This window comes from Terrapene carolina, unplaced genomic scaffold (genome assembly GCF_002925995.2).
Source record: "Terrapene carolina triunguis isolate 2854851 unplaced genomic scaffold, T_m_triunguis-2.0 Scaffold715, whole genome shotgun sequence".
Classification (NCBI taxonomy): domain Eukaryota; kingdom Metazoa; phylum Chordata; order Testudines; family Emydidae; genus Terrapene; species Terrapene triunguis.
The window spans coordinates 258,150-278,534 of record NW_020665066.1 but is presented as its reverse complement, the minus strand read 5'-3'; the positions used below and the strand labels follow the sequence as shown (position 1 = coordinate 278,534).

The 20,385-nt window shown below is 41.2% G+C and overlaps 1 protein-coding gene across 6 annotated transcripts in view; it reads left to right on the top strand.

Annotated features, from left to right (window-relative positions):
• The window catches only part of USH1C (USH1 protein network component harmonin), a 108,191-nt gene that overhangs the window by 29,451 nt on the left and 58,355 nt on the right, over positions 1-20,385 (top strand). For 5 of the 6 annotated variants that reach the window (XR_002908240.3, XM_024202368.3, XM_024202372.3 and 2 more), the window contains exons 5-12: positions 4,417-4,525; positions 4,641-4,665; positions 5,478-5,535; positions 6,754-6,857; positions 13,392-13,476; positions 13,661-13,720; positions 14,507-14,563; positions 19,927-20,069. Coding sequence is in view for 5 of the 6 variants with exons in the window: in XM_024202368.3 (XP_024058136.2) it covers positions 4,417-4,525; positions 4,641-4,665; positions 5,478-5,535; positions 6,754-6,857; positions 13,392-13,476; positions 13,661-13,720; positions 14,507-14,563; positions 19,927-20,069 (641 nt within the window). In the remaining variant the exon portion in view is untranslated. Of the gene's footprint in view, positions 1-1,306; positions 1,563-4,416; positions 4,526-4,640; positions 4,666-5,477; positions 5,536-6,753; positions 6,858-13,391; positions 13,477-13,660; positions 13,721-14,506; positions 14,564-19,926; positions 20,070-20,385 lie in introns of those variants that run through there. The other variant, XM_024202374.3, reaches the window with a different exon arrangement.

Genomic DNA, 20,385 nt, shown 5'->3' with positions numbered 1-20,385 from the left:
GAGCTGGAATTGATATGCAAACTAGACACAATCAACTCAGGGCTAAATAGGGATTGGGAATGGCTGAGCCATTACAAACATTGAATCTATCTCCCCTTGTAAGTATTCTCACACTTGCTTCTTATCAAACTGTCTGTACTTGGCTACCTTGATTATCACTTCAAAAGTTTTTTTTTCTCTTACTTAATTGGCCTCTCAGAGTTGGTAAGACAACTCCCACCTGTTCATGCTCTCTGTATGTGTGTATATATATCTCCTCGATATGTTTCACTCAATATGCATCCGAAGAAGTGGGTTGTAGCCCACGAAAGCTTATGCTCTAATAAATTTGTTAGTCTCTAAGGTGCCACAAGTACTCCACATCAGTTAATAGTTGTGAACGGACAGGATTTGTTCCATTGTGTGTGTGAAAACATCTTTATTTCCCTCAGGAATCCTATACTTTTATGTGTATCATCCAATCAGTGTTTTTAAAAAAGCAATAATGAGACGATTGAGGCAATTACACTCAGTCTATCAGCATATGCTATTGTTATTGTACAGTGTCAGAGGTATGCATGGCACTTTAGAGGCAAAATAAAATGTTCTTTGCTCCAAGGAGGCTACCATAGGAAGACATGATAAAGTGACACAAGGAGTCCCATTAATGAAAACAGGTGAGCATGTCCTCACCCATTAGAGCAGGGGTTCTCAAACTTGGGGTTGGGACCCCTCAGGGGGTCGTGAGGTTATTACATGGGGGGGTCACAAGATGTCAACCTCCACCCCAAACCCCGCTTTGCCTCCAGCATTTATAATAGTGTTAAATATATAAAAAAGTGTTTTTAACTTATAAGGGGGGGTCGCACTCAGAGACTTGCTATGTGAAAGGGGTCACCAGTACAAAAGTTTGAGAGCCACTGCACTAGAAGAAGGGTTGCACAGTTAAGTCTTTATAGCCATACCGGACCAGTGTTTCAACATGAGTAAGCATGGCAGTAGTACCTTACTCTAGTCCCAGTGAAATCAGGAATAATTCTCAGTATGAGTAAAAGTGGTAGAATCTGGCCCATTGAATAGAATGACATGTATTATTACATTTAAAAAAAAACAACCTTCCTACATTAAAAAGAAAGCTAAGGGTGTAAAGTCAAGCTTTCAGAAGTTAGGAAATGCCAGAGTTAAGGTTGCCTGTGGAACTTTAATGTGGCATCCTCATGTATGTGCATTATGATACAATCTCTATTTACACGATTGCATAGTATTTTTTCTGCAGGATCTTTCCCTCATTCACTGTGCAGGATGGATGATGCTCCTCCCACCCCTCACTCCTGTCTGTCTTCCTGACCTGTAAACTCCGTATATCTCTATTGCAGACAGGCTGCTGCCTTCTTCACCCTGCCTGGGCATCAGCTGAAGGAGCACTTAGAATTGCCCTCAGTTCCAGGGCCTGGCACCGCTGCAGCCCCAGGCAGCTGGGAAGAACAATTGCAGGCAAAGTCCTGCTCAGTCTCTGCAGCCCTGTGATGGAGCATGTCTGGTACAGATGGAATCAGGGTGACAAACCTCAACTAAGCATCTGGGTAACACCCCTGTTCCATTGCCAAAGTTCAATACCTGCTCCAAATCATAGGTGTGCGAGAGCCTCTAAATGAAACAGTTGTATGACTGTTTTAAACATTGACGAAACAACATATTTTCCCCTAATTTTGTTCTCTAAACCAGCGGAACCATTTTTACTGAAGCTTTCAAAAAAAAAAAAAAAAATCAGCCTCAGGCAGACACCTGGCATGGAAAATTTCAGCTCAAACAGTTGATGTTTGTCAAAGTTACGTGCAACTGAAAATAGGGGCTTAAAATGGAAGGTGTGAAGCAAACTTAATTATAGGTGGCGCTACAAACAATATCCATATGTGAATGTCTTTTCTGTAAAACGCCACACAACATTTTGATGGTAAGAGCACCGTCCTGCTCCGTTAAAGTCAATGGCAAAATTTCCATTGACTTCAATGGCGCATTTTATATAAATGTTCATTATTAACAGTAATACATATTAGCACACTTCATGGGGACAGCCATGGAAGATCAGACCAGAAATAGACCCAAGGAATTTAGTTGTGTTGCTTGTAGAGATCAGGCAAAATACACTGGAAGTAGGGAGTAATGTTTGTAGTTTGTTGTAAAAGAATTTCTTGATGGTCACTTGCATGCCCTCCTCTCTGAGGATTAGTTTGTGGTTACCTAAGGGGAGCGTGTTAATGGGAGCATGGGTAGAAATGGTCCTGGAATCAAGCAGAGGAAAATTCTTTACGTCCCATTATGGTTGATGTTAGCCATATCAGACCAGAGTTTCAACATGAATAAGCATGGAGAAACCCATGTTTGGATGCATAAGCAAGGAAGGCAAAGAATTGTGCAGGACTCTTTCTGCAAGATCTGGAGATCTGTGAACCAAAAAAAGTGGGTGGTGATCAGGAAAGTGAAAAAGTGAAGACTAGATGAAGGATGCACTGAAATTTGAATTAGTACAGTGCATAATAGCCACCATACAGCCAAGACAACTTGATGACTGCTTAAATTCAGAAAAGGGGTGGATGCGATACAGTAGCAATTGATCATTTTCACATAGCTCTGCATTAGTGATGGAGCTGGCTGAATATTTTTCAACATAATGGTTTTCTGTTGGAAAATGCTGTTTAACTGAAATCAGGACTTTTTGTGGGGACATGTTGACTCAGATCAAAATTTGTTTTGAAAAAAATTGCAAAAGAAGTTTTCCGATAAGGTCAAAATGTTCTGTTTTGACCTTATTAGAACAAGACATTTTGACTTTTTTTATTCAAAACAACTTTGTTTTAAAATTTATTTTATTATATTATAAAATTCTTATATATTACATTATAATATAAAAAGTTGAAATCAGAACAAAACATTTTTGATTTTGTGAGAACAAACTGTTTCAACTGATCCAAAACAAACAGAAAGCCTTTGAGGAGATCCCTCACCAAAGGCTCTTAAGCAAATTAAGCTGTCATGGGATAAGAGGGAAGGTCCTCTAATGGATTGGTAACTGGTTAAAAGATAGGAAACAAAGGGTAGGAATAAATGATCAGTTTTCAGAATGGAGAGAGGTAAATAGTGGTGTCCCCAACAGGTCTGTACTGGGACCAGTTCTATTCAACATATTCATAAATGATCTGGAAAAAGGGGTAAACAGTGAGGTGGCAATTTGCAGATGGTACAAAACTCTCAAGATAGTTAAGTCCCATGCAGACTGCGAAGAGCTACAAAAGGATCTCTCAAAACTGGGTGACTGGGCAACAAAATGGCAGAGGAAATTCAATGTTGATAAATGCAACCTACTGCACATTGGAAAACATAATCCCAACTATACATATGAAATGATGGGGTCTAGATTAGCTGTTACCACTCAAGAAAGAGATCGTGGAGTCATTGTGGATAGTTCTCTGAAAACATCCTCTCAATGTGCACTGGCAGTCAAAAAAGCAAACAGAATGTTGGGAATCATTAAGAAAGGGATAGATAATAAGACAGAAAATATCAGATTGCCTCTATATAAATCCATGGTATGCCCACATCTTGAATACTGCGTGCAGATGTGGTCGCCCCATCTCAAAAAAGATGTATTGGAATTGGAAAAGGTTCAGAAAAGGGCAACAAAAAATGACTAGGGGTATGGAATGGCTCCCATATGAGGAGAAATTAATACGACTGGAACTGTTCAGCTTGGAAAAGCGATGACTAAGGGGGGATATGATAGAGGTCTATAAAATCATGACTGGTGTGGAGAAAGTAAATAAGGAAGTGCTATTTACTCCTCCTCATAGCACAAGGACTAGGGGTCACTAAATGAAATTAATAGGGAGCAGATTTAAAACAAACAAAAGGAAGTATTTTTTTACACATCGCATAGTCAACCTGTGGAACTCCTTGCCAGAGGATGTTGTGAAGGCCAAGATTATAACAGGGTTAAAAAAAGAACTAGATAAGTTAATGGAGGATAGGGTTCATCAATGGCTATTCGCTAGGATGGGCAGGGATGATGTTCGTAGCCTCTGTTTGCCAGAAGCTGGGAATGGGCGATGGGATGGATCACTTGATGATTAACTGTTCTGTTCATTCCCTCTGGGCACCTGGCATTGGCCACTGTCAGAAGACAGTATACTGGGCTAGGTAGACCTTTGGTCTGACCTAGTATGGCTGTTCTTATGTTAAATCTCACTCTCTACTTTACTTGAGATTCTAGAGGTCTTCAAGGTATTCTGCTATCTATCCAAAACATTTCTTTTTCCAGTCACATGACCTCTGCATCAAAGAGATTGTCAGTTTACACAAGTTGCTTAGAGACTTTTCTACACTGATTCCTTTTTTAAACAAATCATATAACAGATTTTCCTTCTATTTCTTATTTCTAAGATTGGAGATGAGATAGTTCGGATAAACGGATACTCCATCTCTTCATGCACTCATGAGGAAGTAATAAATCTCATCCGTACAAAGAAAATAGTGTCCATAAAAGTAAGACGTAAGTAATGCAAAATTCACATGGGTTGCTACAGTTCCCACACTGACAGAGAGAATGTCATGTAGCTAATTCATAATCTGCAGGAAGATTTACCTGATGCATTTTTCTCTTGCAGATGTCGGCATGATACCTGTCAAAAGGTAAACACAATCAGTCCCTTTCCTAAATTCATATCCAACATACAAATTAGATTCTTCATTTCCTCTGCAATCTCTTATCTACCATTGATATTCTAGAAAGTTGATAATGGCCAACTTTATCAATGATTAAAATGATGCACCTTGGCTGATTTGGCAGGCTACTGCCTCATTTGATGCATCTGATTCCCTGTCTTAAATAAGCAAGCTTATTTTTCTGCATTATCAGTGGAATCAGTCTGGAACTCGGACAAATTCCATCACCAAATTCACTTAGCAGAATGCTCCAAAGTTCTAGCATCTTCCTAACTTTCGGGGTTGTTTTTTAGAAGCAGCCTCTGACTAAAGCTGGCTGAAGTTTTGAAAATCATGATTGGTCTATGATGACTTTTGTTGAAAAATTGAATTTCAATGGGGGGGGCGGAAATAATTGAAATGTTCTGATTAAAAAAAAATCTTTTAGATTTTTGAGGGATGTTTTGACTAGCTGTATAAACCGGTTGAGATTTTTTGACTTTCGAAAAAAGTTTCCAAAAACCAATAATTTTTCAAAAAGTTTGCTAAATTATATACAGTTTTTTTTTTTTACCAGCTCTACCTCTACCTTTACTGATGTAAATTATTGCATGTTTACCTGATGTCCTTTAGACATCTAAGTACTTGACTACAAAATCAATATCATTATTTATCAGTAGTACCTACATTTATGTGTGGATGCAAAATACAAGGCTGGATTGAAGCCACATTCAATATAGTCATCATTTTTAAACCATTTTCCTCATCATATTTAACCATTTTGGTTTTTTTACTTCTAGCTCTCCAGATGAGCCTCTTAAGTGGCAATTTGTGGATCAGTTTGTGTCAGATTCTGGGGTAAGACACCTAATATCTTATTTTAGTAATATGCCCTCTGGGAACACTTAGCGATATTTAATTCGTTTCCCCCCCTCCCCCGTAGTGATTGCATTTATTTTGATGGTACAAAAACCTGTTAAGTGAAATCTGAAACAAACAGCTATTAATGTCCTACCAGTGTGTTCCTATGTGGCCTTATCTGCCTCTTACTAAAGTCAATAGAAAAAGCTTCCATTAACTTCAGTGGGAGTTGGATGAGGTTGATAGTTAGAAAGCATAACTAAAAAGCATCACCTACATTTTCAAAAGTACCTTGTGGTTTTGAGTGCCTTCGTTTTTGGGTGCCTGAATTGAGAGGGCTTTTAAAGGGGCCTGATTTTTCAGAAGGCAGATGCTCAACCTTTCTGAAAATCAGCCCCTTCAGGGGGTCTCAGCTAGAACACTCAATATCACTAGCTACTCCTGGAAAATTCAGACTTGTGTATATTTTTGCTCTGATGCCCTGGTGATGAGCACATGGTAAACTGCTAAAGTTTAGTAGACAAATATGAAAATGAAAAGCTCTAGAAGCAGTAATACAGAAAATGTGTGTTAGAAATGAAATGTTTCTACCAATATAAATAAAAGAATCAATAACTTCTGTTGAGTTTGGTGACTCAGCAAGCCAGTGCTTTATGTTGCAAGAGGCAATTTTTAATAGATTATTTGACATACCCTAACTGTGTTATTAGAGGTTAAAATTCCTAGAGTGGGGGAGACTAATGGAAGAACAAATAAGTCTATGAATAACACCCATGGGTTACAGCAGTGCTAAGAGAGCCCATGACTGGCTTTCCCTAGATTTAGATCAGGGAAGAGTCCATTTAAAATAAAAGGTAATGAGGGCTATCAATATATTTTAGGCAACTCTTGTCATGATATGCACAAGCTAATCATTTTTCTCTTATGACCTTGCTTTAACTTTTTTTCTACTTTCCTCCTGAGATGTATCTTGACTGTTGTGATAATCCTCTCCGAATAGATAAAGAGTCAGATTCAGTCCTGGCACAGCTCCATTGACTTCAATGTTTTTGCTCCTCCTTACACTGGGGCTGAATTTGGACTATATAGCAGTGTAACCTGTAAATATGTAGGGTGAAATCCAGACACATTGAAATCAATGGGAGTTTTACTATTGGCTTCAGTGGAGCCAGGATTTTACCTGCAGTCTTTTTCCCCTTCTTTCTTTTGCTATAGGAGGGAAAAGGCAGCGTTGCTGGGCTCGCTTCATCTGGAGGAAGGGACAATAAAGAGAAGAAAGTCTTCATTAGTTTGATTGGTTCAAAGGGCATGGGATGCAGGTATGTAGATGAGTCCCATTTAATATGGTTTGCAAGAAACATTGGTAATTTGTGGAGTGAGAAATGCAGAACAGTCTTTGTTTGTGTAGTATCAGCAAAATATACATACAATCTAATATTTTGACAAAGATGTGGGAATACCTTTGTACAATGTGTTATTTAAACACTTAATACTGCAGCATAAATGTCTACTTGCCGAATTCTGCACCTCCATTTAGGTGCATCTTTAAGTCACTACAAAAGAACGACTGTTTATCTTTGTTTTAACTGTATTCAAAATGGAAAATGTGATCAGCTTATTTCATAAAAGACACCTAGAACATGGTATAGGAACTTTTTTCCTTTAGTTACTTATAAATCAAAAGAAAAGAATTATTTATTTTTATTGACAATGTATGTGTCTAAGGGTAGCATTTTAAAAAGCACTTAAGTAACTTAGGAGCCTAAGTCCAAATTTCAAATGCAAATAAATTATTTAGGTTCTCTAAAGGCTAAATTTTTAAGGGTATTTACATACCTAAATATGCAGATAGGTGCCTAGTGGAATTTTCAAAAGTGCCTGAGTGCCATTGATTTCATTTATCAGAGGGGTAGCCGTGTTAGTCTGGATCTGTAAAAAACAACAAAGAGTCCTGTGGCACCTTATAGACTAACAAATGTATTGGAGCATGAGCTTTCATGGATGAATACCCACTTCGTCAGACGCATTTCCATTACATGCGTCTGACGAAGTGGGTATTCACCCACGAAAGCTTATGCTCCAATACATCTGTTAGTCTCTAAGGTGCCACAGGGCTCTTTGTTGCTTTTTATTGATGTCATTGTCCTGGTACACAGGGTCACACTGCCATTCAAATCTGGCCCAGTTGCCCTTCCATCTGTCTTTGAGAGCCAAACTTCTCTTCTGTGCTGCTGCCCTGCTTTGGAAAGCAGGCTGCATGCCTTGGGAGAATGTACCAAAACCGCAACTTTAACAAACTGTGGCTGCAACTTTTGAACAACAAAAAAATCACAACTTTCTTATGGCCTTAGTCATAATGTTATTCACTCTTTCCAAAGCTCTCCATCCTACTTTTGGCACCAAAATTACTCAATTGGTCTTAATTCACACTTTTTTTTAAAATCGACTTAAGCAAAATCAAAATAGGGCACTTGTATTCAAAAATGAGTGCCTACCCCCAGACTTGCACTGAAAAAACAAAGGGTATGATTTAAAACTCATATAATTATTTTGGTGCAAGTTTGTGTACAGACCAGCTCTTAGCCAGACAGGCGCCATACTTAACATCTTTTAATACTCTCTATGATCTTGTGCGCTTGCACTGAATGTGATTTTTTTGGTCAGAAAAAGCTTAATAAATACACTGACCTCTTTTTCATTCTTAAGGGTATGTCTATTCTTCAAACTGGGGGTGTGTGCGATTCACAGCTCGAGGAGAAATATTAACGATAGCTCTGATCGAGTTAGCGCACTCAAAATGGAGTGTAGCCACTGTGGCACAAGCCACAGGAAAGGGTAGCCGCCACGAGTATGTGCCTGGGGTCTCGGATGGAAAAATACTTGGGGCAGTTATCCCTTGAGCTGCTCACACTGCCATAGCTACCCTGCTTTTAGCATGCTAGCTCAATCAGAGCTAGTGTGAGTACGTCTCCTTGAGCTGAAAATCACCCCCCCAGCTCATAGTGTAGACATATCCTAACAAAGAACTGTTCAAGGATCGTCTGTGAAATTAAGAATAATCATTTATCTTATTGTTGGGGATCATTTACTGCTGCTGCTGAATATATGTGGTACAGTATGTCTTGAGCTATAGATCAATATTTTTTTTTTAAATGCTGGTAGCAGCAGTAAAGGGGGTAGTCTTTCTTTCCCCATACAAAATGATTCTGTAATCAGAACATAACATTTATTTTAAAAAGAACCATCCCTTTCTATGATAGTATGATTTACAAAATTTAAAACAGAGAATTAGAAAGAACGATAATATAAGGTTATCCCTCCCGGTGGGAGGGATAGCTCAGTGGGTTGAGCATTGGCCTGCTAAACCCAGGGTTGTGAGTTCAATCCTTGAGGGGGCCACTTAGGGATCTGGGGCAAAATCAGTACTTGGTCCTGCTAGTGAAGGCAGGGGGCTGGACTTGATGACCTTTCAAGGTCCCTTCCAGTTCTAGGAGATGGGATATCTCCATTAAGTTAAGTAAGTTATATGGCAAAGCATTATGTAACCCATGCACCTTCTGGGTGTGGTGTTCTGTCCCATCTAGTGGCACTGAGACCACTTAGAGCGAGATTAATAAGTCTGCTCTCTAGCCTTAGCTAACAGGCAGTTGGTTTTTAGCTCATGGTAGAGGCTCATGTACTAAGCTCCAGAGGTCCTGAGTTCAATCCTGCCCACCGATGACTGGCGTTACAGTTACACAGATGGAATGAGTTAAAAAATAAACATCTATTCTGACTGGGCATGATTCTCTTATTTATACTTGTGTAAATCAGGAGCAATCTTGAAATCAGCAGAGTTACCCAAGTGTAAATCAGTTGTGAGTGGAGAATCAGATCCACCATGTAGATGTGATGTTAGCATTTATGATTTATCATATTCCCTCAAATGTACCATATACCTATAATAAAATACCCATTAAGCCTTTTTATGGTGCATGGTAGTAATTTTTATACTATCATATTTAACTTTGAATTCATAAAGTAGCAACTCCATATTAATAATAATTAACTAAATGTGGAAGGGATGTTTGGTTTTGGTTTTTGTTTGTTTGTTTTTAGGAAACAGTGCAGACTTTACAGGGAGGGGAGACGGGACGGACTGTTTAAAACATTGAATATAGCAATTTCTCCAGCTTGCCATATTCTAATTAGTAATAGACATTAGAAGAATGTAGGAGGAAACAAATATCATATTACTTCATGTTTTTTGGTCGTACTTTTTATGGCTTAGAAAAAACAACTTTATGCTCTTTGTACTGTTCTGTTTATAACTGTATGAAGATACACTCCTCCTGCCATATGAACTCTGGGCCAGATTTACAAAGCTATTTAGATGCCCTAAAGACAGGGGTTCTCAGGACAACTCCTGCTGGTGGCTGCTCTCACACTTTTCTCTAAAATACTTAATTAGTTTTAGGAAAAACAAATAAATTTGCACATATACACGTCCAAATCATTGTAGTTTATTTATTGCTAGCTAGTAAGTCTGTTGTGAAAAGTGATATTAACAAACATACAAGTATCACTTTTCAGAGCAGACTTACTCAGCCCTGGCAAGGCTGGGAACAAATTAAGCCCTTGATTGGTGGTCAGGGGAGGCAGCGGAGACCAGGGGTGATGGGGGTGGAGAGGTGACCAGGGGAGGCAGCAGGGGGCTGCAGCCTGAAGTGCCACAGCTGGTGGACGGAGCCCAAAGCCGCATGGCTGGAGCCTGGGGCCTGCTGCTGCGCAGCCAGAGCCTGGGGCTGGTGCTCGAAGCCCCGCAGCCAGAGCTGCCGCTCTGCCATCCCATGGCTGAAGCCCAAAGCCTGAGTCGCACTGCTCCAGGAAGGTGGGGAACTTACTAGCTACCTGCTCCTCCAGCATTGGGCCCCAGGTGTCTGGCGGGGAAATGGGGGACAGGGCCCAACCCCTGCTGGTAGCCTCAGCAACCAACACTAAGGCAGTGCATCCAGGAGCACCAGGGAGGGGGAGGGGCCGCTGCTCCCTCCACCCCAATAACAGCCCAGGAGGCTGTGGCTGCAAGAAAAGCCCCAGGTGGCCTCATGTGGCCCCGGTGGCTGCATTTGAGAAATGCTAACTAGATCCTGGTAGTGAGGAGTAGCCAGAGCAGTCACTTAGATTTTCTGTAATATAGGAATTATTATAATGTATCAATTGTTTATAACAGCATTCCAACACTGATGGTTTCTGCATATGCATATAAATGACTGATGTTAACATGTTATTGCTTCAAGCTAGGCGGAGTGTTTTAAGACTGTTTGTGACTTTAGTTTACAGAATTATTAACAGCAAATCCAGTTATGGAGAATCTAAACTTTTTAACCTTTGTATATCCGTAATCACATAATGAAATAATATATCCTCTTCTGTTTTTTATTGACGTCTCAGTCCCTGAAGATTAAATACATTTAGATTGGTTCTCTGTTCAGTTAAGTTCTTGACTTCATCGCAGGGGTTCTCGCAAGACATTTTTTGGTGGCCTCAGAGTGTGGCCACCAACTCTTGCTGGTGGCCACACTGACAAAATACTTAATTAACTGTAGGAAAAACAAATAAATAGCACATACACACATCACTGTAATTTATGTAGGGTTGGGTTTTTTTTGCAGACTCAATAATAAAAATACTACTGTGAAAAGTGATATTTGTATGTTTGTTAATATCAATCACTTTTTACAGGACACTTAGTAGCTATCTAGAAGGCTGTGAAAAGTGATACTTGCATGTTTGTTAATATCACTTTTCTCAGCAAGTTCCAGGACAAATTAAACCCTGGATGAGGGGAGGGGTCGGAGGCAGAGGCAGTGGGGACATGGTGGGATGGATATCGGCCGTGGGAGGCAGTGGGGCCCAGGGCGATGGAGGAGTAGATGCAGAGCCAGGAAGACAGCGGGGTCCAGGAGTGATGGAGAGGGGGGCGTGGATGCGGGGCCAAGAGAGAAGAGGGTGGGTGGTGAACCCACAGCTGCGCCACTGGAGCTGGGGGTTGGCGCCCACTGATGTGTGGCCGGGGGTCAGTGCCCGCGGCTAGAGCCCGGAGCTGGGGGCAGGAGCTGCATGGCCAGGGAGAGGGTCAGTGCCTGTGCCTGGAGCAAAAGCTGCACGGCCAGGGCAGGGAGTAGGAGCCCAAGGCCAGTGCCTCCTGCCATGCGGCCAGAGCCCAGAGCTAGGTTGGAATCCAGGGCTGCATGGCCAGATCCAAGGGTCAGTGCCCACCGCCATGGGGCCGAAGCCAGCACCTGATGCCGGGAATTGGCACCCGAGGCCACCATCTGCTGCCGCGTGCCTGGGGCCGGGGATCAGTGCCTGGGGCCAGTGCCTCCTGCTGCGCACCCGGGACTGGGGATCGGGGCTGGGGGTCAGCACCTGAAACCCTTCAGCCGGAGCCGAGTGTTGGCGCCTGAAGTTCCATGGCTGGACTCCTCGTCCACACAGCCAGGCTCCCTAAGTCCCACCGCTGGAGCCCAACCAACCCAGGGCTGAAGCCCGAGTCTCATTGCACCCCCTTCTCTCTCCCCCTCCCCAGTAGAGAACTCACCGTGCTCTTGCAGTGTTGTGGTGTGCCCCATCTGTCTCCAGAAGCAGTGCAGGGCTGCGCATCCAGGAGGAACAGGGAGGGAGGGGGAAGGGGCCAATGTTTAGCCTCCTGCCCCACCATCACTGCTCAGGAAGCTGTGGTGGCCGCAGGGAAACCCCCTGGCGGCCGCATTTGAGAAACGTTGCCAGCTAAGCACCTAGTGGGATTTACAAAAGGACCATATCTCAGTAGACACCTAACTCCCATTGACTTTCAATGGGAGTTCGGCACCTAACTGAGGCACTTCTGAAATTCCCACGAGGTGCCTCTCTGCATCTAAATACGTTTAGTAAATCTGGCCCTTTATTTCTTATACTTACCTTTATTCAGATGGTCTCTGTATCTTTGGTTAGCCAGCGCTATAAGATGAAATACCATTTCTATGCAACGTGCATTCACATTGTACTGACCAACATTATATTTCTGTGCACTTTTCATTTGTTACCCAGCCGCTGAACAACTTGAAGCAAATAATTAAGGGAATAAAGCTGGTTGCAAACTTAGAAAGATGGATAGTGCATCTGCCTGATGCAGGAAAAGCAGCAGTCAGTCAGCATACTTCAGAAATCTTTGCCGTATTTGGTCTATATATTTTCTTAGCTGCAGCTTGAGGATTTTTACCCCAGAAGTATGGAGTATAGAGGGTTTCCTGCCTGTGACTTCCCTCTTGGTGTGGTCCATAGTTCTGAAGAATGATATTATGTCATACATAACTGAGTGATAGTGTAGATCTCCTCAGCACCCTGAATGAACGTGCAAGCAATTACTCACTCACTAACATGTTTTATATGGAATAGTTGCTCAGCTGGCATAGATTGATATCGCTCCATTGATTTCAATGCCAATTTACATCAGCAAAGGATCTGGCCAAAAATATTTTTATCATGGTATTGCTCTCCTATCCGCTTATTGTGATAAGTGTCGTGCATAGGCATTGTGACCAACTGGAAAAACAATATTGGCTGTGACAGGATATGCTGTAATGATAATGTTAAATCCAGTGGGTCACATCCTTAGCTGATGTAAATTAACATAGTTCCATTGATTTCAGTGGAGCTATGGTGAGTTTCATTAGCTGAGGATATGGCCCAGTGTGTTTTTCAAAAATCAGTGAGAAATACAGGAAGCAAATATCAAAAAATACCTAACCTAATAGCAGACACTAGTTCAGCAAGTATGATGCCTTCTTTGTATTGTGTTATCCTATATCATCTGTTTTCTCTGCTTACTCCAGCATTTCCAGTGGTCCAACACAAAAACCAGGCATTTTTATCAGCAATATTAAACCAGGTTCTCTTTCTGCTGAGGTGGGGCTGGAGGTGAGTATGTTATGCTCCAAATGAGATGTTACAGGGTAATTTTATTTTGTAGTAATTTCATACAGTGATCTGGGATCCATTGATGAAGTCATGTTCTGTGACCTTTTTCAGCAGAAGGGGGGGAAACTGTAAGGATACCCATAACAAAGAAAGTCATATGCTATGTTTTAATTATTTCTTATAGATTGGTGATCAGATTGTTGAAGTAAATGGAGTGGATTTTTCTAATGTGGACCACAAAGAGGTGGGAAAAGGAGTTTTTATTTAGCCCCATTATTATATTTATATTATGTGTTATGTGTATAGAAAGTTCCCAGCAGTTGTGTAAATTCTGCCTTAGCTTCATCGACAAAAGTGCTGATGCCCAGGTGATGCCACCTAAACGGGGGTTGGTCGTATAAATTCAGGTTAGGATTTTCAAAAGGGTTTAGGGAAGATTTAGGCACCCAACTCCCACTGACTTTCAGTAGGTCCCTTGAAAATTCCAGCCTTTATCACTTCCCAACTCTCCCGTATTCACTATGCAGCTCTTTATCTGATCAAAAAGATCAAGAGATGACTTGATTACGGTGTATAAGTACCATCATGATGAGAAAATACTGGGTACTAAAGGGCTTTTTAATTTAGTGGAGAAAAGCATAACGAGCCAATGGCTACAGGATAAAACCAGACAAATTAGAGTTAGGAATAAGACACAATTTTTTTACAATGGTGGTGATTAACCATTGGAACAAATTTCCCAAGGGAAATGGTGAATTCTTGATCTCCTGATGTCTTCAAATCAAGACTTGGATGCCTTTCTGGAAGATATGCTTTAGCCAAACAAGTTATTTGGCTTAATACAAGTGCAATTGGATGGAATTCTATGGCCTGTGTTATGCATGAGGTCGGAATAGATGATCTAATAGTCCCTTCTGACTTTAAAATCTATAAAACTCTGAATAGGAAAACTATCCTACTTCTTTCTCTTTCTTCCTTATATACATAATGTTTTTACACTGAAACTGACTTTTTCACTTTGTTTTTGTAGGCTGTGAGAGTGTTAAAAAGCAGTCGAACCCTAACTATCTCTGTTGTATCAGGAGCCGTAAGTAATGAACCTATAAAAGCAGAAAGCATGTGAAAAAAGTGTAGGCAATAATAAATAATACAATAGTCTTTGTTTCAACATTAACTTCATGTTCCCTTTTTGAATGCCCTGATCCAAAGCCCATTAAAGTCAATAGGAATCTTTCCATATACTTCAATAGGCTTTGGCTTGAAGTCACTAAAAGGGCCTGATACAAAAATCAAATCCAATTTTGCCAGCAAAGAATGTAGCTAAAACACTAACTCGAGTTAATAGCAAGACAATGGGTCAAATTCTGCACTCACTTGCACCAGTGTAAATCTACTGAAGTCAGGGAGCCAGATGCTACTCTCACACTGGTGTAGATCACAAGTAAATCCATTGAAGTCAGTGGTATAAAACTAGTGTGTGTGACCCCATGGTCCACATTTTCTAGTCTACTAAGGATGCTTTGGAATGCTTTGATGGTATGAAGCAGCCTTTGAGCCAGCTTCATTGGTCCATGAAAGAGTCTGTCTGTCTAGGAAATCCTCTGCTGGTGCAGAACTGCAATAGTGACTCCTATGTTACTTCTCTGTTTCTAGGAGAAAGAGGATGCAACCAATATCCCCCTCTGCCTGCTAATCCCTGGCTGTTGGGATAGCCCTTAGTGGCTGTGTAGCCAATGTAAAACAGAGCAAGCCACAGGCTTTTCTATCTTATACTGAGGACCAGACCAGTGGCTTGACAGCCCCAAGATCAGGGTAGCTGAAAGCCACGTTTGCCCTCTCAGCTCCAGAGCTGTGCTGAACTCTGCTTGGATGCAGACAGGAGTTGGGATAGTGCACATCTAACCATCTGTATGGTCTCAAAATTTGCTTTGCACTGCTAGATCTGGCCAAGCTAGTATAGTTCGGAATCATTTTTTATTTATTTGTTTGAGAATTATGCTAAGTGTACTCTAGCAGAGTAACACTGGGACTATGAGCCTATTCCCATATATTTACCAATGGCCAAAACGCCTGTTGATTTAAGCGAGAGCAGATTGAGCCTCAATAAAGTCCTAGGCCAATTAATTCCTATTGTAAATGTTAATTCCAGTGGCATTGCATCAGAAATGAATTTGGTTCTTTGTCTCAACTAATAAACATAATGTGTCACTTCTGATGTTTTGTACGATTGTAGTGTGCCCTTTTAAGGCCTGATCTAAAGGCCATTGAAGTCAGTCAGAATATTTTCATTGACGTCAATGGGATTTGAATAATTGTTCTACAGTTTAAACCCTCTTAGAGTAAACTTTAGGGCCCCATACAATAAAATACTGAAGTAACGTGCAGATCACAGGCAGTCTATGAACCTTAATATTTACTTGTTACCAGTTCTTGTATAGCTGAAATTAATAGGGGAAAACAACATCTAGTATAGTATCTAAGGGCTAATGTTCATGACATAAGCATACAAAACAATAAATAGTATTCTTTGGCTGATTAAATGCCTTTGATAACAGCAGAAACCAGTTATTGTTGACATTCTCCATTCCCAAGAGCATTATTACCTTTGCACAGTTATACAAAAGAACATTCAACAAATCAGTGTGCCAAACTAAAATGTTTTTCTTGCCATTTGAGGATTTGAAAGGTCTGTTCTGCTGTTTTCTCAGTCTCTGTATTGAAGCAGTTTTGAAGGACAGAGCACTTAGGTGAAGATTGTTTGAGGGAGGGCTCTAAAAGAGGATATTATGAGGGCAGAGCCAAAAAATGGCTTCTATGGAAATGAAATGATGTGGCCAAAGACGTCAAAGGGCAGCTGTGCATGGACAGTACCCAATTGAACAAACAGATGTGCATGAAGAAATGCAGATTTTTGCAAACACAAACAGATGCAGATATTGTTAACGTTTGGCCCATAGCATAATAAGAATTTCACTGTCACTTGTCATAAAATCACAGATTCTTAGAAATTAGAGATGGGAAAAAACTATTAGATTAGTCACCTCAATCCCCTACCAGCATAATCATTTAAACAATTAAAATGCAGGCCACTTAGGATTGGGATAATGTGTGATGCTTTCTGGAGTAGAGTTGGGTGAAATCCATCTGTTGTATAACTACTCTATGAACATAGTTCCAATACTTAGCCATTAGTATTTGATCATGCACAGTGGGTAATAGGCTTCATCCTCTGCTTCATGCACAATGATTTTACATAAGTGACTCTCATGAAAACTAAAAAGCTATTTTAGATGTACACTTCTAAACTCCCTGATGTTTTAAGCACTAGAAATATTTATGAATGACCAGAACGTACATGCCATTGGTAGGAGAACCAAATACTCCATCTACTGTATCTTAGGGGTTTATACTGGTCTCCAGCACCAATGTATCTGAGCACTTAGCACATATCTGATCACTTTTCCTCAAGAGTCTATCCATTTAAAAGTCAATGCACTTAGCCCAATGTAAATATTTGCACATCATACATTTCTAGCAGCATCAGGAAAGCATATGTGGAGATTAAAAAAAAATCAGCATGGAAAGACCAGCATTTTATCCCCTGGATGACTTTAGACAGCTGCTTGTTGGAGACAAGAAGTGTCATGCACGTGTGTGTGTGTGTGTGTAATTTTGCCCTTATTTTCTGTTTACTTTACCTGGGGCAACAAGTATTAAATGCAGTGTTTGGTTTGGGAATCTATTTTGTGTGTGTGTGTATGTATTTATCCAGAGGCGTAGCGAGCGCCCTCCGTACCCTCCGATCGGAGGGGGCCCCGCAAGGAAGGGGGCCCCTAAAAGTGGCAAAATAAATACCGCATTCCAGTTTCTGCATTGTAAGGGGCCCCGCCCGGACATATGTTCGGAGGGGGCCACCGTTCGGAGGGGGCCACGTTCTTTGTTTCTACGGCCCTGTATTTATCCATTACAGCCACACGTACTATAAGTACAATCTTTTAATATTAAAATACTAAAGGTTTCAGTCACTATGGAGATCCAAGTGGATAATAGATTTGTTGTTGTTTATTTGTATTGTGATAGTGTCTAGGGCCACAGTGGTTAATCTGTGCCTCTTTGTGCTAGGCACTGTACAAACACACACACAAAAAGATGGTCTCTGGCCCAAAGTATAAGACGAGACAATAGGTAGATACAATGGACAGACAGGCAGATCACAAAGTACCAATGAGACAAAACAGATCCATATGAATGGCAGTGTTCACAGCATACTTCTCCTCTGTTATCTCTAGTTATTAATTAAATGCTATAACCTGTTACAGATGTCTGGCTTGGTTATAGTGAATAGGTTCTATTTAATCTTTCCACATATATAAGGAAACACATAATCCTTATTTCAAACATCGGGCCATCCAACATTCATGGGAAGTAGTCTCATCCAAAGACATGGGGATTTATACAAATAACTCACTTTTGTCCTACTAAATATAATTGTCCACAAGCCTTGTAAACTTCATTTAAATAAACATTCCAGGCTGGATTCTCAACGGCAGATACGGGGGCTTAAAGAGCTAGTTACATCCAGTGCTAATCAGCACCAGTAGACTCTGGAGGTGCTGGGGACCTATTCTAACTTTCATGCCATTGGCATTAGGTCCTTTCTGTAGTGGAACTCTGCTATGCTACACCTTACCCCTGCCCCTGGCGTGCCCCCTCTGTCTCCTGGCAGACACCCTATTCTAGGGATGAGGGGAGGCTGCCATAGGAGCTATGGTGAGTTCTCTTCTGACTGTTTCTTCTTCAGATCCATCCGCTCTGAGCCTGAGCGAAGTGGAGAATCCAGCCCTCCTAATTAACACACATTTTTCATTGAAGCAATCCCAGTCATATGGTACCAGGGTTTGAGTATTCAAGAGCATCACAGTTTCAAGGCAACTGCACCTGTATTTCTCTCTGTGGTCCACCAAGGGTACTCACTTTAGGCTTCCCGCTCCTAGCCATCACCTCTCCTGGGTGGAGACTCATGTCTCACTCTTTTCTGACCAGGATTTTTAAGGCTGCACAGCTCTCTGGTTTACAATGCACTATCCCCAGCAAGCCAGACTGCCTAAACAGGCCAGTACCTGTGCTTTGATTTCTCTCTTACAGCTATGACTAGCATACTTGCCAGCAGTCACAAGTTACCACACAGAGCAAGCATATTTATTCTTAAAGTGAAAGCATTACAGAGAAGGCATATTAAAAACAGAGGTCACCCATCAGACTTATGGGGCAAAAGTAGGTCAAGTCCGTCCAACCCTTCTGCAAGGATTGGGGGGCCCTCCTGGGAGAGAAGGCCCTATCTGTTTGCTGGATCAGAAAGAAGGCCCTGAATCAGTTTAAACTCAGGCTACTTATCCAAAAGTCCTTTCTTTGTCTCTTGGTGTCTGGAGAATCTAGTTTGAACTAGTATATGCGAGCGTTCCCAGGAGGCTGATTTGCCTTACTCACCACCTACTGGCTGATTTGCCTTAATCACCACCTACTGTTTCTAGTTCCTGGAGGAGCTGTAGTAGCCCTCCCCCATGGAGTAGAACACAATCAGATGTAACCTGTTCATTTCAAAAAAATGGACCCAAAAGGCACTGCTTGGGGTTGCAATATGTGTCACATCTTCCCCCAGAGACGTTACATGCAATCCTCATAACACATAAATGTAATACAAGAAGGTTTTGCAAGGGCATTGAAGGAAATTGCCCTATCACTCACAAAGGGCCCCCATCAAATAGCTCCATTATGTTATCTCTGTTGTTTTTAGATGAAAATATTCCATATGTTTTAATTGAACTGTAAATTCAAACTAGAAGAGAACAAAGAAACAGACAAGATGATGTGACTAGCCTTGTTTCCCACTCCCGCTCCCTTTGGATCCTTATTCACTCATACTGAGATAGTGATGCTTGCACATCCACCCAGGCATAACACCTCTGACACTGCGTTCACACCACTTGGATAGGCAGGAATAGAAAACAGGTGTGAGAATGGATATGTTTCTCCACACTGTGTGCATGCTCCTATTATAAATTACAATGAGTGGTATTGAAGAAAGGGGGGGAGGTGGAGGGCTTTCTCCTGGAAGATGCTGAGCACTTCTGACTAGGTTATGAGCATTCTCTACTCCCTTTGACTTTAGCAGGAACTGCGGATGCACGGCACCATATAGGAGATGCTCAGCACATCACAGATTGGGACCCAAGTTGCTCACAGACCTGACATGTTTGATTATTGCTATTTGGAAACAGTGTTATAGAAGGTGTTACTTGGTAGAAGTGATAGGAGGAAGCATTTTAATGTACATTTATGGTAGCAGCTTTGGAGGTTGTGTTTTTTTTTTTTGTTTTGTTGTTGTTTTTTAGGGGAAATAAGTGAACTCAGATTTTTAGTGATGAATTTGTTTTTATGCTGTGATTGCAGGGGAGAGAGCTGTTCATGACTGAGGATGAGAGGCAGCGAGAAGTGAGTCTTCGTGAACAGGAGCGCCAGGAGTTAATGCATCAGAAGCGGCTTGCATTAGAGACTAACAAACTCCTCAAAGAGCAGCAAGAGAAAGAGAGACAGTAAGTGCTTTAGATGGAGGGAGATCTGTTCAACTTTCATTTCACTTGGAACTGGCAATAATAATTGTGAAATAATGGCGAGGACACTCTCTAATAACGTAAACTCTTTTGCTGCTGAGAGGCTTCCTCCAATTCCCTTTTCTGTTGGTGTTGTGGGCACGTTGGAACTTCAGAGCTAAGATCCTTCTGGATTCATCATCTCAAGGAATGTGCCACACTCACATTCTCTCTCTCTCTCTCTCTCTCTCTCTCTCTCTCTCTCTCTCTCTCTCTCTATATATATATATATATATATATATATATATATATATATATA